Source organism: Leuciscus leuciscus, assembly GCF_965113295.1.
Source record: "Leuciscus leuciscus genome assembly, chromosome: 3".
Lineage (NCBI taxonomy): Eukaryota > Metazoa > Chordata > Actinopteri > Cypriniformes > Leuciscidae > Leuciscus > Leuciscus leuciscus.
In genome coordinates this window covers 9,244,532-9,270,050 of record NC_138727.1, presented here as the reverse complement: position 1 = coordinate 9,270,050, position 25,519 = coordinate 9,244,532, and the positions used below count along the sequence as shown (strand labels likewise).

Here is a 25,519-nt window from a genome sequence, read left to right as displayed (position 1 = left end):
TAAATGAGAGAGCATTCATTTATTAATATAGACTTTATTGTCGTAATACTTTGACTATTCTCGTAATTTTGAGTTTATTCTCAAAATATTATGACTTTAATCTCGTTTTACTACGAATTTATTCTTTATTCTTTGTTCTAGTCTTCTTTTTTTTTATGTGGCACTAAAACGCTGTCGTCCTGAGGTGTTCCTGACAGTTTTTATAACAATTCTTTCTGCAGCTTGTTTCCTAAAGTAGAATGGACAAACCCCTTGGCAGCCTTATCACATGGCATTTAAAACAATCACCAGGGGTTTGTATATTTTGTCTGTGAAGGACAGTCCATCGCTGTGGAGTGTTTGAACATCAAGTGCCTGACTGGACGATATATAGTAAATGCTTTCAGTTCCAGAACATTCTGTCCCGAAATCAAAGCTTTGAGTGAAAGTCCACATCACCCAGGGGTGCAGTGCAGAGGGAGACCATCAGGAATGAAGCAGATGTTGAGTCCTGACCTCGGTGTCAGCTGTATCATCACAGCAAAACTAAGAGACATTACTCTACATCTGACCCTTTGGCCTTGGCTCAACTCTATTGACTGTGTGTTTGGATTTGGTTGCATGCATTACTTTCTTTATGTGTTTTCAGTTTACAAAAGCAGATTTAGCAAAATACCAGTGTATACTTGTTAGCAAAGAAAGAAAATGAAAATGTATTTAATTTTCCTCCAGTAGCGTTCCTCATTTGCAGTGTCTACTACAGCAAATGAGATGGAAACAGAATTAAGTGTCTCTTTTGCACCCTATTTATTGTATTTTTACTTTGGTCATCATTTATAAAATGTGCTCTCTATCATTAAGTCATAACTAAATCATGTATTTGTGTAGATGTGGATGTCCTACCGACACAGCTGCAGAGTTCTGATTGGTGCTCCCAGTTTCTCAAGTATCCAATCAGAGGCCCTTTGAGAAAATCTGCAAACACACAGATATAAGACTTTAGTCATAAGTTTGAGACATGAAGAATGATTCAAAGCACTCCCATTCATCAAACATGAATTATAACCCTAACCTTTTTGTTTGTTTTTGCATGGCTGACAAAAATCGTTTACACCCTCGAATTTCCCAGAATGCACCATCACTTTTCGGTTTTGCATGAAGGCAGAATGAAATACTATAAACTTGTATTGAAGCCAGTACCTGAGCCATATCTATGGACCAGAAGGCCTTTAAAAAAGGCACTCCAAAATATTTAGGCCTAAATTTAAGACTTATTGCATATAAAGTTACAGTTTTATCATAAACAAACTAACAAACTTAATGTGTTGCATACTTGTCAGTCATATGAATGTCTTTTAAATACACAATAACCATGTTTATAAATGTTTTATTTATATATTTATTAGAACTATTATAGAAATTTTGCCTGCTTCTTATCCGTTTTATTAATTTATGGCTTAATTATGTACTGTATGCTTTTCTTCAGAAATTGTAAAAATTTAATCTGACATTGATTCACAGGTTTGAATATATCACAAGGATTAAAACATCTTCAAAAAGGCTTTTATCCAAATGCTTGCCCTTCTCATTTTCTAGACAAGTACGGATATCACTACTTTATCATAATAGAATTATTTGACATGAATAGAATTGGGCATTTGGCATACATAAATGCATTGGATTCCATCATAATGAATGCTTTTTATTTATTTCCTACATATGGATTTCTTTGAAGTGGTGGCCGGAGATCTTAACAGTCCACACACAATGTATATTACCAGCTATTCATCATCACTGTGGATTTCTGATTAAATGAACAGCCATATAACAGAAATCACTTTCTTTGCATGCTTGTTTAAAAGCCTTTGAAGAAAAATCTACTGCATGCTGAGGAGCAGACTCTGTTCCTTCATTATGTCCACATTTGATGAGATGATAATGCTCTATGTGCAATATTTAACAAATTCAAGAGTGGTCACGTGCACCAGAGGGCTTTCCATGGCCTCTTAGATCTAAATATCACATTGCCTCTGCAATGAGTTCAAAAAAGACAACCTGCCAAGAAACTTTTCTCCTCATTCATCAAAGTTCTGGAAGCGTTCCATCCTAAAAAAAAATATTTTCCCATTTAGATTTTGTACAGCAACAACGTTACAACTGAATATTCTTGTTCCTCTAATCGCAGTTCAATATGGAATAATGACTTACTGTAGCGGCATCTTCTAAGAAACACGTATTTGACATTAATTTATGTGCCTTTTGACAAGGAAAACGCTCTGATCCACCCATCTGTGTGGCCTACATAGAGAACCTACTGTTCCTGAAATCTGCTCTATTAAGTCACACTGACCCAGGATTGAGAGGCCTCCGAGGAATATGCCCTGTGGCAATCTCTCTCTCTGTCTCCACAACCTGACACCTTTACAGTCAGACTCACAAAATAGGCATCCGAGATATCACAAATCTGAGATAGCAGCCATTTCAATAGATTTCAAAAGCATGTCTCTGACAGCAGTTGATGGGAAACTAGACCATTTTTTCTTTCTAAGTGGCTGTTTTTATATGCGTTTGCAAGAATGTTCTGTGTGATTGATAGCTGTTTTTTATTTTTATTTACATTTATGCATTTGGCAGATGCTTTTATCCAAAGCGACTTACATTATATTTCAAGGTACACATTTTACATTCTTATCAGATCTCAGTTCTTGCTTTCCCTGGGAATCGAACCCATGACCTTGGCATTGCAAGCGCCAACGCTGGACTGTTTGAGCAACAGGAAAGTCTCTAGAATCTTCCTGAGCAACTTAGTCAGAGTTGGTTTAACTGCCAACGTGAGTTAGGGGAAAAAAATGGCACAGGCATTTAAAAGTACTGTAGTTGTTTAAGTTCATGCTTGCAATGCATTGAACACGCATGCACATCTGCATACAGTATTCATATTTGTATCAAATATGTGACAACATCTGTGAATGGAGTGATACAAATGAATCAAGAATGTCTTAATCTTATTTTCCTTCTCAGGAAAATGTAACTTTTTAAAGGATGTTTAGAGGATTTTACTTTACTAAAACAAGACAAACCAAGCTAACAGGGAACATTCTGGAAAGGTTCTCTTAAAGTTCTAGACAAACGTTCTTCAGTAATGTAAGTTTAAAGTTATCTGGTCTTTAATAACGCTCTCACAACACATGGGTTGCCAGCTTAAAGGCATGCAACAGGAATGAGAGAAAAACAATTCAGAGAAACAAGTATATGAACTTAGAATGTTTCCTAAATATCTGTAAATATATGATGGTATTTAATGATTTAGTGCAGTCCAAAAAAATGACGGTACTTACAGCACCTTTAAAACTTGTAAAAAAAAATTAATTGATCAACGACATTGTTGTGTTGCAATATACGCAAACCTGCATCTTTGTAGCGGTTACAAATTAGAAATTATGAAATATGAGCTTGTCCTGCATTTTTTTTTTTTTTTAAACAAAACGGATATTGTACATAATGGCATGCCGGCATTAACAAATATATTACAAATAGAAAGTGAGTCTTCAGTCTTCTCTAAAATAAAATTTCTGTATAATACTTACTGTAAGTTTACAGGATTGTTTCCTTTTCATGCACATTAGAGACAAAAGTTGATTACAAACAGAATTCTTAAAAAAGACAGAAAAGTGATGGTGATTTCTGGGAAATTCGAGGGAGTCAACGTTTCAATGCACTGGAATGCTTTTGACAGTGGGACAGCCCTAGAAACTATGAGGTGGACTGATACTAATTAGAAATTTGATATTTTGTTGTCTTTCATTCCAACCATCCATTATTGAGTGTCAGATTCAGATCAGTCAAAGATGTAATATCGTATTATCGAGAGTCGTCTCACTTTCGCACCTCTCTCTCTCTCTCTCTCTCTCTCTCCATTCAGTGATTGTTCTTTTGTCCTTTTAACTGGTGGTAATTAAATGAACAGGGTGCTTATGGAGAGGTGTCTTTCTGTTCAATTAACTTGACATACTGTGGTACATTACTGCCATCTTTGCTGTGACCTTATATAGTGTAGATAAACTTTGTTCAAATTAATTGCCAGGTTAATGAGTTCACAGCTGGTTGTGCATTTCAGCAAATGGTTTCTGTGCCAGCAGGAAGGGAATGTATGTGTCTATTTGCTGAAAAGAAAGGTTTTATCTTTGTATTCACTTTTTTCATTCTTAATAACTTTTACATTATTGCATTTGGCCCCATTTTGAAGAATGTTCACATAAATCCTTTCCAAGGATCAGGCAAATCTATCATGTGGCTTCAGAGTATAGTGTACAAGTCGTATGAACTACTTTTATGGTGTTTTGATTGTGCTTTTTGTCCTTTTTGGAGCTTGACAGCCTGTGGTCATTGTGTAGAAAAGATCTATGTGAAGGTTGGCTCATTGGAAAAACAAGCCTTTTGCAAACTCCAAAAACGTACATATTTACATAAATACAATTCACTGCAGTTTTAAACTGGAATGAACACCAGCGACAGTAAAACACCAACAACTTTTATGTGATTATAGGGTATATATATGATCAATAAATAAAGACTTCTTTTTGCATGGTCCCTTGCACAATACTATGTTTAGACCTCAAAACACTTACCATGCATGATTTGTAAACAAATACATTTTGACTTCTGCATCACCAAACCAGCTCCATATATGGCTTTTCTGACATAAATTATGGGTGAATTCAGGTTAACTGGAACACTTTTCCTCAGTCATCGCAATAGCAAATGTCCCAATTAACCTGAATTCACCTTGTAAACTTGCTCGGTAGCTCACCTGATACTGCACTGCACACTCGGCTACAAGTCCCTTGAAACACGAGTCACGAAGAGCTCAAAGACTTGTAGAAGCCAGCTAACTGGCAGAGCTGTTTTAGCAAATGTGCTTTTATCTCACGTCTGCCTTAATGTATGTGGTACGCTATTTTTGTTGATGGCAAGGGGAAAGAGGAAAGAAAAGGGAATGACATAGAATACGAGGATATAAGGGATTGGCAAGGACAGGAGTGTATGCATTTACATTTCTAAGCGAAGCAGCATGTCTGAATCCGTATAAATTGTGGGTGCATTTATTCCACGTTTGTAGGTCATTTGTGAGAGGTATACAGTCTGTGTAAGCTTCTTACTGTATTTTTACTCTTATATTCTCTCACACACTTATATGTATTCATTGCATTACATTGCAGTGACCCAGAAAAGCATAAAATTGCATCAGTAAGCCACAAATCATCAAATCCAGTTTCAATAACCTTGCAGAACACAGGGATAGCACACGTTTAGAACAGGTGCTGTAATTGTGCCGACAGTGTGTGTATGCTTTGTTTCCAGGCGTATGTGTTTGTTTTGTGTGAGCGATACTTCACAGAGTGTTCTACAATTTCTTTCAAGGACCTCCTGGTTGCATCACCTGTTTCAGAAATCAATGGGTGAATAACCAAACACTTATATATTCATTTGTATTCCAGTCACAGTAGGGTACAGTGAGCACCACCCATCTGGGGTAGCAACGGAGGAAATACTTCAGCAAGAAAATACTGGGAAAGGGGAAAGTTGTTTTCAAATCAAATCAAATGTATACAATTTACTATATTTGCTAAATTTGTTGGCCAAATAGTTTGATCATTTTGTTAGTTTTCTCATAAATAAACTTAACTTATTTATTTGAAACCAGCCCACTCATTCTGATTTAAACAAATGTTCTAATTTTCTTGAGTTGTACAGTGCGTTTTTGATTGCCTTTATATTTGCAAAAAAATATGAAAATGCATCTGCATCAACATTTATGTGAAATCTGCCCACTCGTTTCGACTGCATGGCACAAAAAAAAGATGACACAATGTTCTGGTAAACAGCACATGGAGAAGCATCAGATCTGTTGAATACAAAAAAAACGAAGCATTCACCACCCGCCCCCAACCAATTTTACGCCACTTGGAACCCTCCACACACCAGCAGAATCTTAATCAACAGAGGTTACTGCAGATCATGCTGCTTTAATTGATAGCTAGGGATGCCAGCTGAATTTCAAGCTTATAGGTGATAGTATCACATCACCGAAAATGAGTGATACCTCATTATTTCGAGATATCAGCAGGAGAAAGTAGAAGTACAGAAAAGAGATTAACATGAAATGCAAAATTAATGATGGCATGCAGAGGGTTCTCCCAAAGAGAATTACATAAATAATATACTCACTTCAAAAATGAGTTTCTTAATCAGTATTTTTGACTTATTTTCCCTTATATACTTAAAACAAGATACAGTATGTAAATGAGAAACAAAACTGCATAAGATATTAAGAATTGTTTTCAGAAAATATATCTTATATGAAATTTATTCATCTTACCCCACTCTCCGACTGCTTTCTTAAAGCATAAATTTCAATAAACTTGGTCAGATTTATGCTTAAAGCAAGAAAAACAATTGCAGGGAAGGTAATTTGCCTAAATCCAAGATATATTACATGAAAACAAGCCTTAATGTCTTATGCAATGTTCTCTTCTCAAGTAAATTAATCTTTTTTTCTTTTTTAAGGATGTTCAGATGTTGTTTACTGGAATACATCAATACTGATTAAGGAAATTATTCTATTTCTGATAATTATTCTAAATGATCAGAATTAGAAGAATTTTACATGCACTCACAACTTTCACAAGGCATTCATACTATTGCAGTCTGATTTAAATGACTTTTTGTGGCGTATGGCAGTTCCATTAAGTTGTGTGAAACTGGGGCTGAAAAAAGTTTTCACCGTGTGTTTGAAAAATGCTTTGCGACCGATTTTTCTAATCATAAATAATGCAGCCTAATTATGCTTACTGAATTTGTATGTGAAAAGAGAGAAAGAAAGAAAATTACATTTTATGTTTGACCATCACTATAATACCATGAGGTCACAAAAATTAAAATGGCATGACTTTACATTAAACTTAAAAAAAAAAATATGTTTTATCAAGATTACAGTATTAGCCTATACATGAATTATCAGATACAACAGAGGTCTGAAACTTAAAACTCTGTCTGAGTTTTCAAGGCAACATACAGCAACCAACAAATTAAATGAGCTCCAAAGATAAAATAAATAAATGATACCTAATGCATTTTCTCTCTTTCTGTATGACTAATAGATGTGTCAGGCTTTCCCATGAAACAATCTCATTCACTTTACAAACATGCATGAACTGAGTTGAATAATGGAGTTGTTTAAACTTGTCATGTTTGTTCTTCACATCAGACATGGTTTGTGTAAAGTTTCATTCAAAACGCTGATATGCATGTAAATGCATGTAATAACTTCTGATCTGCAGACAAGTAGTGAATGGACTCACTACAGTCCTTTTATCAGACCCTTCCATAACCTTTTATGTAACCAGAACCATAACCTGTAAATCTGTCATATCACTCAAAAACCCAACAGGGGGAGGTGCCCCGGGCAATTTTAGTAAAAAGAGAACATATTATGTTTCTGGCTGAAGGAAAAAAACGTGTTTAAAAAGCTGCAGGACAGAGTTGTTTGGACGTTGTGGAAGTTTTCTTCTCGCGCCTCCGGTGAGTTCTCATGTTGATTATAATAAATGAGAGCAAGTGTTTAAAGTTTTGACTAAACGTGGTAGGCTATGTGTGCTGATCAGTGGTCGCATGTGAATTCAATAGGGTTTTTTTTTTTTTTTTGCATTGCCTGGAGTCGTGCAAGGTGTTAGTTATTTCACATTGCGCTGCTTTGGTATAGTTCGTGAATTTTAAATGAATCTTTGAATTGAACGAATCGTTCTCGTGTACTTTCATGCACTCGCTCGTATCTTTCGTTTGCCGCAGCGTCTCCTTTTCAACCGCTTTCCTGTTTTGTTTCAAAAGAATGACTTTAGCATTAACTAATGCATTCTGTGTACGACTGTGGTTAGATCTACTGAACGAATGTGGAACGTTTGGACAAAACTACTGAAGGAACGTCACGTGAATCAGTCTCGTTCACATAAGCGAGGAAACGAAGGAATAATTATTTGCAAAAGTAACTATAGCCAACTGTACAGTTGAATTCTCTGTTGACGTTTGTGGGGAAAACACTAAACACACTTAATCTTAAGTCTCGTAGTAACACTCTTTGATTCGATTGTTTTAAACTCACTCATAACACTCAAAAATACTTGCCGCCACCAACTGGCGTAAACAACACGAATCGGGCTGATTTATTTAAGTGAACAAAACGGAATTACACTTTTTAGCGAAAATCAATAGATTGTATTCACTGGAATTGATCAAAATCCACACCAATGCGCTGTTCAAAATATCTCGCTAGCTGTAACTTATATGTAATGTTGCAAACCTTTTAATACCACAGTAAAACGGAAGAAGTGACAGTGTTCTTAGAATAGGGAAGAGGTGACAGTGTTCTTATTATAATGTTTAAAAAAGTTGATTGATGGTTGGAAAATGGTTGTTAACAGAGGCATCTGGTACTTTTCAGAAACAAGCAAGCACAGATGACAAAAAGGGTAGTTTATTATTTTGTTGCCTATAATGTTATTATTTAGTTGTCTATAATGTTCCTCCAAAGCAGCTGCCCAACTATCAAGTCTACTACTCAACTTGACCAAGCTGTATATTTGCACAGTTTTAAACATGCTTAAGGTAAAAGACAAAATTATAAACTAAAGATCTGCTTAAGACATGCTTTAACTCCCTTGGCTATTTGCTCCTATTGGGCACACTGAATAGCCTACATCAAAAAGTACTTTGAAATATAACTCCATATCTCTAGTTAAATACCCTTTGGCCTTTTGAAAACATGAACTTTCACTCACACATTGCAGTATGCATGTACATCAGTACTGTTGTGGGAGTGAACAAAAGGACTTGTGACTTATGTTACAACTTAACCATGATTTAGCATGTCACGTTTTCATGGGTCTGTTTTCTGAGAGAAAATATTTGAGAGCTCATAATAAAACTGGGCAGACTTCCAGTCAAGGTAAAAAAAAAAAAAAAATCTAACGGAAAATCTTCCAGGCCAAAGTGTCATCTGCCATGGGATACCAATCCTTTACTCTCATCATCAAAAGTAAAATAAAAAATAGGGAATTTATTGGATTTTATTGCAGTTAGTTTAATCTGGGATATAGGCTACTTTCTGCTTGAGTATTATTTTCATATTATAGAGAAAAGGTATTTAATTTTGTAATGCTATTTATTTATTCATTAATTTATTTATTACATGTATTCAGTAGAACAGAGCAACAGGAGAGCGTGGCACTAGCAACACCAAGGTCATGGGTTCAGTTCCCAGGTAATGCTTGAACTGATAAATATATACTTTTAATACAAGTCACTTTGAATAAAAGCTTCTGCAAAATGTACAAATGTTAAGTAGAAATACTTTATTTGATAGAACTGGGGCAGAGATGAAGATTAAGGAGTTCTGAATCTGATACTGATACTTCACGGTTGTAAAGTTAAATGGTAGCTCATTAACTAGACCTCTGCATGGAAATGCTCTTTCACCTTTAAGACTGAATGACCCTTCACTCACATACTATAGTATTTATGTGTCTTGTCATGCACATTGAGGCTGAAGGAGAGTAAGCTGTGCTTGTACTTCTTTGACTTACCTTACACTCAACAAAGTGGTTCTGGTAATGATTTTGTAGTCTACATTTGCATGGGTAAGAACATGTTTCTTGGTATGGAACAGCATATGGATCAAAGGAGCAATAACTCCTAATGTTGACCAGACTTATTCGACTGTCAAATATGAAATGGTTAAGTCTTTCTTTAAATTGTTTGTACAAATATAATGTGACATGCTCAAGTCTTTCAGTGGATCACTCTTGTTCCCTTGCTTTACCACAGGTGCCATGAACAAACAGATGTTTCAGTCATGTGGCCAAATCTGGATAGTCCTTCTACTGACGACTGTCCCAGTTGTTCAGACCGGGAAGGTTCTTGTGTTTCCTGTGGATGGCAGTCACTGGGTCAACATGAACATCTTGATTGAAGCACTTCATGCCAAAGGTCACAATGTTACAGTCATTCGGATGTCAGACAGCTGGTACATCAAAGAATTCTCTCCTCACTACACATCAATCCCCATAAGTTCCCCTGGAGGATTTGATGAAGAATTCTTCGAGACGTTTGCATTCAGACTCATGAAAATTCAGAGGGAAGGTTCCACCTGGGCTCGTCTGAAGGTGGAGATAGAGATGTGGGCAAGTACTTTTGAGTTGACGAAAATAGAAAGTGAGATGATAAACAGTATGATGCAAGACCAGCAGCTAATGCAGTCCTTTAGGGATGCCAAGTATGATTTGCTCCTTACAGATCCACTCTTGTTTGGAGGCGTACTTTTGGGTCATTTCCTGAAACTGCCCATTGTCTACAATGTCCGTTGGACAATGTATAGTGAAGGTCATTTTGCAATAGCACCTTCTCCACTTTCTTATATTCCTTTTCCAATGGTGGAGTTATCAGACCGCATGAGCTTTTTTCAAAGAGTGAAGAATGTAGTAATGTACACTGTAGCTGAAGCACAAGGCGCTTTCCTGTTTGCGCCACATTATAATGCACTTTGTGAACGGTTCATTGGCCCAGGAGTGTCCTTCCTTACCTTAGTTCAGGGCGCCGATCTGTGGCTCCATAGAGTTGATTTTATTTTTGAATTCCCGCGTCCCACTATGCCAAACATCGTCTACATGGGAGGTTTTCAGTGCAAGCCATCAAAGCCTCTTCCACAAGATCTGGAGGACTTTGTGCAGAGCTCTGGGGAGCATGGTGTCATCATCATGTCTCTGGGCACTCTCATTGGTCAGCTTCCTGATGATGTGGCAGAGGCAGTTGCTGAAGCTTTTGCAGAACTTCCACAGAAGATCATCTGGAGATACAAAGGTAAGAGACCATCTGCACTAGGGAACAACACCTTAATGATGGACTGGATGCCTCAGAATGATCTTCTGGGTCATCCTAAGACCAGAGCCTTTGTGGCACATGGAGGAACCAATGGAATTCAAGAAGCCATCTACCACGGGGTACCAATCATTGGATTTGGGCTGATTTTTGACCAGCCTGATAATCTTTCTAAAATGAGAGTAAAGGGTGTAGCCAAGAATGTAGACTTTGCCACAGTGGATAAGGACTCCTTCCTTAAAACTGTCAAAGAGGTCCTTTATGAGCCCTCTTATCGGGAGAACATGCAGAGGCTCTCAAGGCTTCACAAGGACGTCCCAGTGAAGCCTCTGGACAACGCCATCTTCTGGATTGAGTTTGTTATGAGGCACAAAGGTGCCGCTCACTTGCGCACAGACTCTTACAAAATGCCCTGGTACTCTTATCACTCTGTTGATGTCATTCTGTTCCTGCTTTCTGCTGTGTCACTCATAATCCTGACTATATATGCGGTAATCAAGTATTTCTGCTGCAGAATATGCATGAGAAAAACAAAAAACAAAAGTGAATGACTTTACTTTTTTATTTTTACTCGGGTATTAAGCAACTTCAGGTCAGACATTTCCTGCAATTATTGACCAAAACTTTCAGTCATTATGATATTCATTTCAAATGGTGATCTATAGATGTTGATTTATTGGTTTGTGCACATGTTTTTAGTTGTGTTGTTGTTTTAGAACCTATTCTACATTTCATATATGAATTATGTCAGCTCTATCATGCTTTCTATGTCTATAAACTCCTGTTTGATTTCATTATCATTTAAGTTTTCCTTTTATTTTACTGTATGTTATTATTTCACAATCTCCATGCATTTGATTGTAATGTTTTTTGTTAGTGTTTCTGTTTCATATTTATGTGCTGAACAAATGAATTAAACTTTCGAACAATTGATTTTTTGACAATCATATATAATGTATATAAACAAAACTTTTAAAAACTGTACATAATTGTTTCTCAGTCACTAGTCAGATGTTTCTACCTTGCCTTCCATTTAGCAGGTGAGTAACAAGTAATACTGTGACCCCTGACAGCAGTGCTGACTTGGGTCCACCCATATCTGTTAAATGGCAACGTAAAGTTTGGCTACAAGATATTGAAGTATATGATGTGTACAGGCAAACACCACTCGCATTTTTATAATAAAATGCAAAAATCTAGTTTTTCTTCTACTGTTGCAAGAATGTTATACCACGTGACATAACTGTTCCACATCATGCTTGTTATTTGCAACAACACTGCTAACTTCACTACAGCTAGATTGGCCTACTGTCAGTGTTGGGGAGTAACTGGTTACATGTAACAGTGTTACGTAATTTAATTACAAAATAAATGTAACTAATCCATTACAGTTACTGGGCAAAAATGTGTAATTCAAATACAGTTACTTATGAAAATGTTAACGATAACCAAGGGGGTAACATCTTAATATTTTCTGTAAAAAGCTAGGATATGTTGAATAATTTTAATTTGTTGTTTTGCCTGTTTTTGATGTGCACGATGCCCCATACCATTTAAAGGCCATTTATAATGATGCTATTCTGATGCTTTTGATTGTCTCTCTTGTCTTGTGTCTCTTGTATTCAGTCTTTAAAGGTGAAAAGAGCATTTCCATGCAGAGGTCAAATCTCCTGTCTGAGATTTGCCATCATGGCGTGTGATAAAAATGCGTCCCAGTGCTGGAAATTTTTTAATTATTTCATCCAGAAATCTGTATTTAACCTCAGAACGATCTCAAAGTAAAAAGAGGCGCTAAAGTCTGATTTTGTGGTGGCTGTGCTTTAAAATTAAATTATTAATAATTAATTCAAGCAATGAAGGATTTTGAAAGTCTGACAGTAATCTGTGTTGAGTACTACTGTAAGGTTAACCCTGCCTTGTTTAATTGTTTGAAAATGATTTACAGTTGAAAACATGCGTTAGCAATTTTGAAAAGTAATCAAATGTAATCAGTTACATTACTTTAATAAAGTAATTGAAATAGTTACACTACGTATTACATTTTAAATAGGGTAACTTGTAATCTGTAACCTATTACATTTTCAAAGTAACCTTCCCAACACTGCTTACTGCATTTACAACACAAAACATACAGCATGACCAGCTTTGTTCGCTTATTGAAAGAATGACTCTTATGAGCCGATTCTTTATAGTGAATCAAAACATAAAGCACTGTATCCCGCTCTCTGAACAAATAACTGTTATGAGTTGGTTTAGTGAATCAAATGCTGAATTCATAACCGGGTACTAGCAAACTCGTACTATTTTTACCATATCATTATATGGCAGGAATTCAGCAAAACACATACAGCGCCACAGTCGATTCTTCTTATGCTCTATGAGTCGATTCTTTTTAGTCAATCAATAACATACATAGTGTGACTGACCAATGTATTCCAAATGATTCTCGCACGAATGACTCCTTGGAGCCATTTCTTTTAAGTGAATCACACAGATACAGTTTGCAACTTAGACTACTGTGTTATGTTGTACTCAAGATGCATTAAGTTTAAATAGGTTACTGTATTATCTTTGAATGACAGTATTAACTTAAAACCTATGAGGTATGAATTTTGTCAGCATGCAGATATTTTATTCAAAAAAATTATCGAATGAAATAATTCACATTTTGTGATTTAGTTTGATAAAAAAAAATGTACAATGTTTTTTTATGTAATACTATATAGCAACAATTAAATGCATATTGCTGTGCATATTAGGTGTGCACAAAGTACTTCAAGCGAGCAGAGACACCGGAGAGCGGTTGTATCAAGCACACACTTCTAGAATGTCCTCATTCTTAAGAAGCTTTGAGTAGTTCAGGTCATTTTGCTGAATCAATTTGATTTAATTTCCTATGGGGCATTTTACATGTTCTTTTTTCTGTACTAAAAAAAAAAAAAAAAAAAAATTTGTTACAGTAAGTGCTGATGTTTTCCATTAGGCTATATTTTCAATCTCTTGAATGTGTTTGTGCCAAAGACATTCTGGTGTTTCTTGTCAAATGCACTAGATGTAGTAGAAATTAAGTATTGGTCATATTAGTATAGCTTCAGTGAACTTAGTCAGTACTAAGATAAAATTACAAGTACAGTTTTAAGTGGTAGCTTATTAACTAGGGCTGTGCAGGTAAATGCCCTTTGCCCTGTTAAAGACTGTTAAAAGACTGTATCAGCATGCACAGAGAGACCAAAACAGAGTAAACGCTTGTAGTTTTGTTAGTTACGTTGCATTCCAGGCCGATCTGCTACATATTCATAGGTAAGAATATATATTTTTTATAATGAACAGCATAGAGATCACAAGGAACAATAGTACTTAATATTACAAGTAGATATGTTTGCTGTTTCCACACCAATTAGAAAAATGAGAACGTTTGAGATTTTCATTTGACATTTGCCTTGCGAAAGCTGTTTTTTTTAATGTTCATATGGGTGATTTTTTCCCCCTTTATTACAGGTTTGAATGCCATCTAGTTAACAAACCAGGTGAGTACATGTTCTTCGTTACCAGAACTAAATGTTGTGTCTTGTCAAAAAATTCAATATTGCTTTTTTTTTTTTTTTAGACAATCACCTTAAGGCTGTAATACACTACATGATTTAAAACCTGAACAGATTTTTAAAACACTGCATCATATTTGCTAACTTTGTTAATGGTTACAAAAAATGGGCATCATACACTAAACAACAGAGTATTATACACAGAGACTTTCAAAACATTCTGAACACCAAGGCTTGTGGTTTCAATGAGAACGGCACATTTTTTATAACGCCAGCAGCGTGACGAGTCGCTGAGCGTCTATTTCACGCTGAGCGCTCGCCATTTTTTTCTGGTCGCGGAAAGTTGAAGAATGTTCAACTTTGGGTGAAACGCAGGCTCATCATTGTCTCTTTTTACCCAGCCGTCCAAGCACAGTGAAGGAAGGGCGGGAAAAATCCCACATCGACCAACCATCACATCCTCTTTGTATTACGGCAACAGACGACAACAAGAAGCACAACAACGGAACAAAATCATTGAAAACAAGAGCCAGAGCAAGTACTTTATATTCTATTGACATTTTCATATTAAGAAACACTACTAGTGATACTAATACTAGCAACACTTTCGATATTCCGTATCAGCACGTAAAGCGTCTTAACTGAAAAAAGACACCGTGCCGAAGTGTTCTCAAGCGCCTGCAACAAGGCGTTTTCAGTGGAACGCTGGCATTTTCAGCTGGCTAAAAACGCTTTGGTGGACACACAGCCTAACAAACTCACGCAGAAACATGCAGCTTGTCATAACAAATGAAAACAATGTGTTCTAAAACCAGCTAAAAAATGTCAAACATGTTTGATGTCTTCCTACTAAATAGAATCATAGTCTGAAAAAAACGTAAATCTGTGCCCATCATATACTACACGATTTTTTTCAGAAATCTGTCAGCGCCGAAGGCCTAAAATCTGCAGACTGGCTCTGACTTTCGGTAACTAGTGTTGACGCGTCTAGACTACAAATAGTAGCAAAAAACTGCAAAAGTTGTGCAGTGCAGCTGCCCTGCCGCAAAGCTTGCTAGCATTTCACTTTACAATCTGTTAACATTTTTCACATTTTCAGATGCAATGTTGAATGAACAATTTACACTTCACTAATATTACAACTTGATACAGTATATTCAACTGATTCCAAAAGTCTGTCAGAACATTATTGTTACTCTGTTGCTTTACAGCAGGTGCCATGAACAGACAGATTTTTCAGATATGTGGTCAAATCACATTAACCCTCCTGCTGACGACTGTCCTAGTTGTTCAGAGCGGGAAGGTTCTTGTCTTTCCTGTGGATGGCAGTCACTGGGTCAACATGAACATCTTGATTGAAGCACTTCATGCCAAAGGTCACTATGTTACAGTCATTCGGATGGAAGACAGCTGGTACATCAAAGAATTCTCTCCTCACTACACATCAATCACTCTGAATTCCCCTGGAGGATTTGGTGAAGAATTCTTTGAAGGATTTGCATTCAGACTTATGGAGATTCATAGGAAGGGTTCCACATGGGCTCGTCTGAAGCTGGAGATAGAGATGTGGCAAAATATTTTAAAGATGCATAAAATAGAAAGTGAGTTTATAGTCAACATGTTTGAAGACCAGCAGCTGATGCAGTCTTTTAAAGATGCCAAATATGATTTGATTCTAACAGATCCCGTCAACTTTGGAGGTATACTATTGGGTCATTATCTCAAACTGCCCATTGTCTACAATGTTCGTTGGACAGTTTGCAGTGAGGCTCATTTTGCAATAGCACCTTCTCCACTTTCTTATATTCCTTTACCAATGCTGGAGTTATCAGACCGCATGAGTTTTTTGGAAAGAGTGAAGAATGCTTGGATGTACATCTTAACTGAAACACAAGTTGCTTTCATGATTGCTCCAACTTATAATCCACTTTGTGAACGCTTCATTGGTCCTGGAGTATCTTTCTTTTCTTTACTTCAGGGCGCCGATCTGTGGCTCCATAGAGTTGATTTTATCTTTGAATTCCCGCGTCCCACTATGCCAAACATCTTCTACATGGGAGGTTTTCAGTGTAAGCCATCAAAGCCTCTTCCACAAGATCTGGAGGACTTTGTGCAGAGCTCTGGGGAGCATGGTGTCATCATCATGTCTCTGGGCACTCTCATTGGTCAGCTTCCTGATGATGTGGCAGAGGCAGTTGCTGAAGCTTTTGCAGAACTTCCACAGAAGATCATCTGGAGATACAAAGGTAAGAGACCATTTGCACTAGGGAACAACACCTTAATGATGGACTGGATGCCTCAGAATGATCTTCTGGGTCATCCTAAGACCAGAGCCTTTGTGGCACATGGAGGAACCAATGGAATTCAAGAAGCCATCTACCACGGGGTACCAATCATTGGATTTGGGCTGATTTTTGACCAGCCTGATAATCTTTCTAAAATGAGAGTAAAGGGTGTAGCCAAGAATGTAGACTTTGCCACAGTGGATAAGGACTCCTTTCTTAAAACTGTCAAAGAGGTCCTTTATGAGCCCTCTTATCGGGAGAACATGCAGAGGCTCTCAAGGCTTCACAAGGACGTCCCAGTGAAGCCTCTGGACAACGCCATCTTCTGGATTGAGTTTGTTATGAGGCACAAAGGTGCCGCTCACTTGCGCACAGACTCTTACAAAATGCCCTGGTACTCTTATCACTCTGTTGATGTCATTCTGTTCCTGCTTTCTGCTGTGTCACTCATAATCCTGACTATATATGCGGTGATCAAGTATTTCTGCTGCAGAATATGCATGAGAAAAACAAAAAACAAAAGTGAATGACTTTACTTTTTTACTTTTACTCGGGTATTAAGCAACTTAAGTCAGACATTTCCAGTATATTAACGACCAAAGCTTTCAATCATTATGATATTCATTTCAAATGGTGATCTATAGATGTTGATTTATTTGGTTTATGCGCATGTTTTTAGTTGTGTTCATTGTTTTAGAACCTATTCTATATTTCATATATGAATTATGTCAGCTCTATCATGCTTTCTATGTCTATAAACTCATGTGTGATTCTATTATCATTTAAGTTTTCCTTTTCTTTTACTGTATGTTATTATTTCACCATCTCTATGCATTTGATTGTACTGTTGTTTGTTAGTGTTTCTGTTTCATATTTATGAGCTGAACAAATTAATTAAACTTTTGAATTGAAACAGAAAATTTGGACAATCATATATAATGTATACAATAATTGTTTCTTAGGGTGCTTTCACATCTGTAGTTCGGTTCATTTGTTCCTGACCAAGGGTATAGCATTTTTCAGCCGTTTTGTTTCCTTTTCACACCACACCGATTGCTCTGGTCTGAATCAGTTGACGAGTTGGTAAAACAAACCAAAATTCAGTTACCAATTTAATGCATCCTTGCTGAATAAAAGTATTAATTTCTTAAAAGATGTTTGAACAATTTATAGATTCCAATTATAGTGCAGTGTATTAATTAATAATATATTGTTCATTAAATTGGGTAGCCAGATCACATTGCACAGTGCCTGTTGTCCCTTTCACATTATGTTGTGAGAGCAGAGTAAAAAGAAAAGGCCAAGTACCCATAATCCAGCTCATGATAGAACAAAAAGAGCTCTTGTCACAAGAGTTCTTATTATATCAATGTCACTTAAAAAAATTCAGAGCATTATTGTAAATTATAAAGCATAAAAACAGAGCATGACAGGAAATTTACAACCCAGTCCATCAAAGTAACGGAAAATAATTATTTGCAGTGCAACCACTGGCTTAGCCATCTGTAGTGCGTTTAGCAGTCTTATAAACAGACACGATTGCAGCAAAAATGTCTCCCGAAGGTGTTATTAAAGTATTGTGGGATTTTTTTTTTTTTTTTTTTACCAGGACTTAACATTGTGCTAAATTGTTAAAATTCTAATATCTAAATAGTTGGGGATTTTATGGCTTTCACTTTTTGTTGCAACTTGACAAAATCTTTGTTTAAATAGATCTCATGGCTGTGACTTTATTTTAGTTTTTCTTCTATTATTCTCATTGTGATAAATTTACTGAATGCAATATCCACTTCTTTGTTCTTACTGAATTACAAAAAGAAACATGACTTCTACTACTGTACAAGCACAATAGTTAACAAACTAAGCAAGTTCAATTGAAGTGGATACTTCACAGCCTAGTATGTCATCGCTTACAGTTAAAATATATACAGAAGAATGCATTTTTATATAAGCAACAAAAATAAATATGAACACTCTCGTATACAAAATAATGTAATTTTAAAAAAGTATTATTATTGTGAAAATTGTGTAAAACATCTGGCCAAAAAAATAGGCGATAAATTAACTTTTTCTTTTTTCTTTTTTTGTGGTACAGCTAAATTCTAGCTGTCCTTAAATAATGCACATATGCAACTAATTTTAAAATGTGCTTGTTCTCTTTTTTGCGACAGGAACTATGAATGGACAGGTTTTTCAGGTGCTTGGGCCAATCATGTTAACCCTCCTGCTGACGACTGTCCCAGTTGTTCAGAGCGGGAAGGTTCTTGTCTTTCCTGTGGATGGCAGTCACTGGGTCAACATGAACATCTTAATTGAAGCACTTCATGCCAAAGGTCACTATGTTACAGTCATTCGGATGGCAGACAGCTAGTACATCAAAGAATTCTCTCCTCACTACACATCAATCAATCTCAAGTCTGAAGGAGGATTTAGTGAAGAATTTCTGGATATGTTTGTATCCAGACTTATGGAGATTCATAGGAAGGGTTCCATATGGGCTCGTCTGAAGCTGGAGATAGAGATGTGGGAAAGTTCTTTGCAGATGATTAAAACAGAAAGTGAGATGATAGTCAACATGTTTGAAGACCAGCAGTTGATGCAGTCTTTAAAAGAAGCCAAATATGATTTGATTCTTACAGATCCAGCCATGTTTGGAGGGGTCATATTGGGTCATTATCTCAAACTGCCCATTGTCTACAATGTTCGTTGGACATTATATGATGAAGGTCATTTTGCAATAGCTCCTTCTCCACTTTCTTATGTTCCTTTTCCAATGCTGGAGTTATCAGACCGCATGAGCTTTTTTCAAAGAGTGAAGAATGTAGTGATGTACATCATAACTGAAGCACAAGGCACTTTCCTGTTTGCTCCACATTATAATGCACTTTGTGAACGCTTCATTGGCCCAGGAACATCCTACTTTCCTTTAATTCAGGGTGCCGATCTGTGGCTCCACAGAGTTGATTTTATTTTTGAATTCCCGCGTCCCACTATGCCAAACATCGTCTACATGGGAGGTTTTCAGTGCAAGCCATCAAAGCCTCTTCCACAAGATCTGGAGGACTTTGTGCAGAGCTCTGGGGAGCATGGTGTCATCATCATGTCTCTGGGCACTTTCATTGGTCAGCTTCCTGATGATGTGGCAGAGGCAGTTGCTGAAGCTTTTGCAGAACTTCCACAGAAGATCATCTGGAGGTACAAAGGAAAGAGACCATCTGCACTAGGGAACAACACCTTAATGATGGACTGGATGCCTCAGAATGATCTTCTGGGTCATCCTAAGACCAGAGCCTTTGTGGCACATGGAGGAACCAATGGAATTCAAGAAGCCATCTACCACGGGGTACCAATCATTGGATTTGGGCTGATTTTTGACCAGCCTGATAATCTTTCTAAAATGAGAGTAAAGGGTGTAGCCAAGAATGTAGACTTTGCCACAGTGGATAAGGACTGCTTCCTTAAAACTGTCAAAGAGGTCCTTTATGAGCCCTCTTATCGGGAGAACATGCAGAGGCTCTCAAGGCTTCACAAGGACGTCCCAGTGAAGCCTCTGGACAACGCCATCTTCTGGATTGAGTTTGTTATGAGGCACAAAGGTGCCGCTCACCTGCGCACAGACTCTTACAAAATGCCCTGGTACTCTTATCACTCTGTTGATGTCATTCTGTTCCTGCTTTCTGCTGTGTCACTCATAATCCTGACTATATATGCGGTAATCAAGTATTTCTGCTGCAGAATATGCATGAGAAAAACAAAAAACAAAAGCAAGTGACTGTTGTTTCTTTTACTATTATTGTTATTATTATTATTTAATTTTTGTAAATTAAATTAATTCATCAATATATGTTTTTAATTTGGTGTGTTACACACTACAAATCCAGTAACAAATCTGCACTTTGGAGTGTATGTGAAACCCTTTCTTTATACAATAATTTATCTTTTCTATGTAAATTGGTACAGTTTAAATGCTTACATATCCAATCCAATCCAATCCACCTTTATTTATAAAGCACCTTAAAAACAACACTGTTGACCAAAGTGCTGAACACAGTCTATAAATAAACAATAACATACAACAGAGGCGCAACAAAAGAAATTATAATAAAACAATAAATAACAATAAAAATAAATGCAACAATAATACAAAACTGAAAGTCAACCCTCAAACTGAGTTAAAAGCCAAAGAAAATAAATGAGTTTTAAGATGAGATTTAAAAACAGGAAGAGACTCAGTCAGTCTGATGTGCAAAGGCAGCTCATTCCAGAGTCTCGGAGCTGCCACGGCAAACGCACGGTCACCTCTAGATTTACGTTTGGTCTTGGGGACGACCAGCAGTACCTGGTCAGCCGACCGGAGCGAACGAAAGGGGGTGTAGGGCACGAGCAGATCAGACAGGTACTGGGGGGCTAGGCCATGCAGACATTTAAAAACAAATAAAAGAATTTTAAAATCAGTACGAAAGTGCACAGGGAGCCAGTGGAGGGATTGGAGGATGGGTGAGATATGGTCAAATTTTCGAGTTCCAGTTAAAAGACGAGCAGCTGCATTTTGGACTAGTTGTAATCGTGCCATAAGTGATTTGCTAAGACCAGTGTAAAGTGCATTGCAATAATCTAAACGAGTGGTGATAAAAGCATGGATTAAAATTTCAAAATCATGTCGAGATAAAACCGGTTTTACTTTGACTAGTTGCCTCAGCTGGAAGAAGCTGGTCTTCACCACTGCACTAATCTGGGCATCAAGTTTTAAACGACCGTCCAACTTGACTCCCAGGTTTGTAACCACAGGGCTAATGTCTCGGGTTAGACAACCCAGGTCAACAGGAACCGCAGCAGCTGAGTCACTAGGAGCAAATAACACAAACTCAGTTTTGCTCTCATTTAAATACAAAAAATTCATAGCCATCCATGCTTTTACTTCATTCAGACACTCTAAAAGGGTTTTTGACTGACTTAGCGGCACATATATTTGACAGTCGTCAGCATAAAAATGGAATGAAACATTGTGACTTCTGAGGATTGACCCAAGAGGCAGCAGGTACATTGAAAAAAGTAGTGGCCCAAGGACAGACCCTTGAGGAACTCCGCACGACAGAGGAGCCGAAGAGGACACAGCATCATTGACCTGAACTGAAAAACTTCTGCCTTCCAAATAGGACATAATCCAGGCTAAGGCCAACCCCTTAATGCCCACACAGTTCTCCAGTCGAGACAATAAAATTTGGTGGTCGACTGTATCGAACGCAGCCGTAAGGTCCAATAGCAGCAGAGCAACAGTATCACCAGAGTCTGAAGCCAACATATCTCTTAGAATGAAGGCTTCATCAATATACATATAATTGATATATATACAGATCATTTTAAAAGCAATTAAAGGTTTTGGTTGTCTTTTCAGACAGTAAAATATGTATTCTTATAAATATCTCTCAATCAAAAAAAAAAAAACACACGCACACACGTACGTTGTGATATATTAGGAATTGCAGTTAAATTTAGTAATAATAATAATCAATAGTCTTTTATTTTTTGTTGATTTGACTAAGCACATTTCTTTACAAGAGGGTACCGATATTGATTATACATCTTTAGGTGGATCCTAGCATAAACAAATTTTATCAACCTCATGCTCTTAGCAATTGGAAGTTCAAGGTTCCTTTATTGCAAAAGCACTATATGCATAGAGCCAATAAAACCCAATGTCATCCTTGTTAATCGTGGAAAACCATATGTTTTATTTTCATATTGTATTGAATATACAGTATTCATATTGGTTGTTGTACTCATGGAAGTAATATTTAAAGAGGTATAGGCTACTAACTAGTCCAAAAAACAAAAAGCTAGATAATCACGACACTCTTATTAATTAAAAGCCTTTATTGTCTCACAGCCATACAAAAAGTTACAATATCTCTCCTACACGTTTCAACATAAGCCTTCCTCAGGGAGAGTCACATGACCGCTGATAGCTGATGATGTGATTTACTAAATAAATAATATTTACTATCACCTGTGGAAAGCTTGTGTGTTACTCCCTACCGTTGGTCATTGTTTAAGGTATACTAACTATTTGAAAACTATACTTTTTTCGGTTTCAGACTTTGTTGGATTAATGCATTTGTAGATTGTTGAAAAGAAAGGAAAGTTGTTTTTTTTTTTTTTTTTTTTTGTTAATGGGTTAGTCCAATGGAAATGTTGTCATCATTTACTTAACTTAATGTTGTGCCTAAACCCAAACTGTAAAGGGAGTTAGTTTGTACCAGAAACATAAATTTGAATCGTAACTCATTAACTAGATATTTGAAGGTAAATGCCCCTTGCCCTTTAAAGATTGTTAAACGAACCTTCACTTACATATATAAATAGATGTTGACATGCATAGCAAGGACAAATGCTGTGATAGTTGGATGACTTGCACTCCATTCAACAACAGTTAACAGATAGATTTTCCATTCTACACAATGATGGGTGAGATTTTTATTTTTTCATTTAAAAAGATGCAGTCTATCTTATTGTGAATGATTCATGTTTATATTGCTATGTAATATTTGAAGGTTTCCCTAAGCAAATAAATATGGGTCCTGTATATATTAGGGCTGTCTATAATGTTTTTTGTTTTTAGTTAATGCAATTAATTTAATATTTTATATTCTGAAGTTTGCCTCTAATTATTTCCTCTGTGCATTCAACATACAGTTCCTTTTTCTAAGCAAGAATACAAGAATCATATATTATGCAGTATTTGAACTATAATTTGAACTATACAATCTGGACCATTTTATTCAGAATTGTATCTTTTCTTTCTTTGCAACAGGAACTATGAATGGACATTTTTTTCAGGTGATTGGGCCAATCATGTTAACCCTCCTGCTGACGACTGTCCCAGTTGTTCAGAGCGGGAAGGTTCTTGTCTTTCCTGTGGATGGCAGTCACTGGGTCAACATGAACATCTTAATTGAAGCACTTCATGCCGAAGGTCACAATGTTACAGTCATTCGGATGTCAAACAGCTGGTACATCAAAGAATTCTCTCCTCACTACACATCAATCAATCTCAAGTCTGAAGGAGGATTTAGTGAAGAATTCATCAAAGTGTTTGCATCTAATCTACTGGGAATTATCAGGGAGGGTTCGATCTGGGCTCGTCTGAAGGTGGAGATAGAAATGTGGCAAAGTTTTTTAGAGATACTTGAAATTGAAAACAAGATGATAGTCAACATGTTTGAAGACCAGCAGCTGATGCAGTCCTTAAAAGATGCCAAATATGATTTGATTCTTACAGATCCGTCCATGGTCCCAGGTGTACTATTGGGTCATTATCTCAAACTGCCCATTGTCTACAATGTCCGTTGGACAGTTTACAGTGAGGCTCATTTTGCAATAGCTCCTTCTCCACTTTCTTATGTTCCAGCTCCAATGCTGGAGTTATCAGACCGCATGAGTTTTTTGGAAAGAGTGAAGAATGTAGTAATGTACATCATAGCAGAAATGCAGATAGCTATCATGATAATTCCAACTTTTAATGCACTTTGTGAACGCTTCATTGGCCCAGGAACATCCTACTTTACTTTACTTCAGGGTGCCGATCTGTGGCTCCATAGAGTTGATTTTATTTTTGAATTCCCGCGTCCCACTATGCCAAACATCGTCTACATGGGAGGTTTTCAGTGCAAGCCATCAAAGCCTCTTCCACAAGATCTGGAGGACTTTGTGCAGAGCTCTGGGGAGCATGGTGTCATCATCATGTCTCTGGGCACTTTCATTGGTCAGCTTCCTGATGATGTGGCAGAGGCAGTTGCTGAAGCTTTTGCAGAACTTCCACAGAAGATCATCTGGAGATACAAAGGAAAGAGACCATCTGCACTAGGGAACAACACCTTAATGATGGACTGGATGCCTCAGAATGATCTTCTGGGTCATCCTAAGACCAGAGCCTTTGTGGCACATGGAGGAACCAATGGAATTCAAGAAGCCATCTACCACGGGGTACCAATCATTGGATTTGGGCTGATTTTTGACCAGCCTGATAATCTTTCTAAAATGAGAGTAAAGGGTGTAGCCAAGAATGTAGACTTTGCCACAGTGGATAAGGACTCCTTCCTTAAAACTGTCAAAGAGGTCCTTTATGAGCCCTCTTATCGGGAGAACATGCAGAGGCTCTCAAGGCTTCACAAGGACGTCCCAGTGAAGCCTCTGGACAACGCCATCTTCTGGATTGAGTTTGTTATGAGGCACAAAGGTGCCGCTCACTTGCGCACAGACTCTTACAAAATGCCCTGGTACTCTTATCACTCTGTTGATGTCATTCTGTTCCTGCTTTCTGCTGTGTCACTCATAATCCTGACTATATATGCGGTTATCAAGTATTTCTGCTGCAGAATATGCATAAGAAAAACAAAAAGCAAAAGTGAATGATTTTTAATTAAATTGACACAATGTGTTTTTATGAGTCTCAGTAGCTGTATTGTTTCTGTAGACTATATGTGACCCTGGATCACAAAACCAGTCTTAAGTCGCACGGGTATATTTGTGGCAATAGCCAACAAAACATTGTATGGGTAAAAATTATAGATTTTTCTTTTATGCCAAAATTCATCAGGATATTAAGTAAAGATCATGATCCATGAAGATATTTTGTAAATTTCCCACCTTAAATATAAAAAAAAAATATTTTTGTGAGTGGATGCAGCACAATCGCCTATAGAAATGGACAACTTTAAAGGCGATTTTCTCAATATTTCGATTTTTCTGCACCCTCAGTTTCCAGATTTTCAAATAGTTGTATCT

The 25,519-nt window shown here is 37.0% G+C and overlaps 3 protein-coding genes and 1 pseudogene across 9 annotated transcripts in view; 3 read left to right on the top strand and 1 right to left on the bottom strand.

The window, feature by feature from the left end:
* The window catches only part of elfn1b (extracellular leucine-rich repeat and fibronectin type III domain containing 1b), a 100,051-nt gene that overhangs the window by 33,331 nt on the left and 41,201 nt on the right, over positions 1-25,519 (bottom strand). Inside the window, exon 2 of one of the 2 annotated variants that reach the window (XM_082163623.1) lies at positions 883-954. The exons of the other annotated variant lie outside the window; for it this stretch is intronic. The gene's annotated coding sequence lies outside the window, so the exon portion shown is untranslated. The remainder of the gene's footprint in view (positions 1-882; positions 955-25,519) is intronic. 2 annotated transcript variants of the gene reach the window in all.
* Positions 7,337-11,841, top strand: LOC309494340 (UDP-glucuronosyltransferase 2A2-like). 5 transcript variants are annotated; one of them, XM_082163653.1, is made up of 3 exons: positions 7,337-7,560; positions 9,237-9,295; positions 9,859-11,841. In XM_082163653.1, exon 3 carries the CDS (start codon positions 9,864-9,866, stop codon positions 11,457-11,459), a length of 1,596 nt encoding a protein of 531 aa, XP_082019779.1. In that variant the 5' UTR covers positions 7,337-7,560; positions 9,237-9,295; positions 9,859-9,863; the 3' UTR covers positions 11,460-11,841. The 5 variants fall into 5 exon arrangements, with proteins under 5 accessions (XP_082019779.1, XP_082019778.1, XP_082019777.1 ...); XM_082163652.1 differs by having other exon boundaries at positions 9,234-9,295; XM_082163651.1 differs by lacking the exon at positions 9,237-9,295 and having other exon boundaries at positions 7,339-7,560.
* Positions 14,066-20,515, top strand: LOC309494669 (annotated as a pseudogene). Its single transcript, XR_014211764.1, has 4 exons — positions 14,066-14,208; positions 14,852-14,988; positions 15,662-17,257; positions 18,907-20,515. The product of XR_014211764.1 is annotated as an uncharacterized misc_RNA (transcript).
* Positions 23,082-25,162, top strand: LOC309494339 (UDP-glucuronosyltransferase 2A3-like). Its single transcript, XM_082163649.1, has 2 exons — positions 23,082-23,200; positions 23,547-25,162. Exons 1-2 carry the CDS (start codon positions 23,194-23,196, stop codon positions 25,145-25,147), a joined length of 1,608 nt encoding a protein of 535 aa, XP_082019775.1. The 5' UTR covers positions 23,082-23,193; the 3' UTR covers positions 25,148-25,162.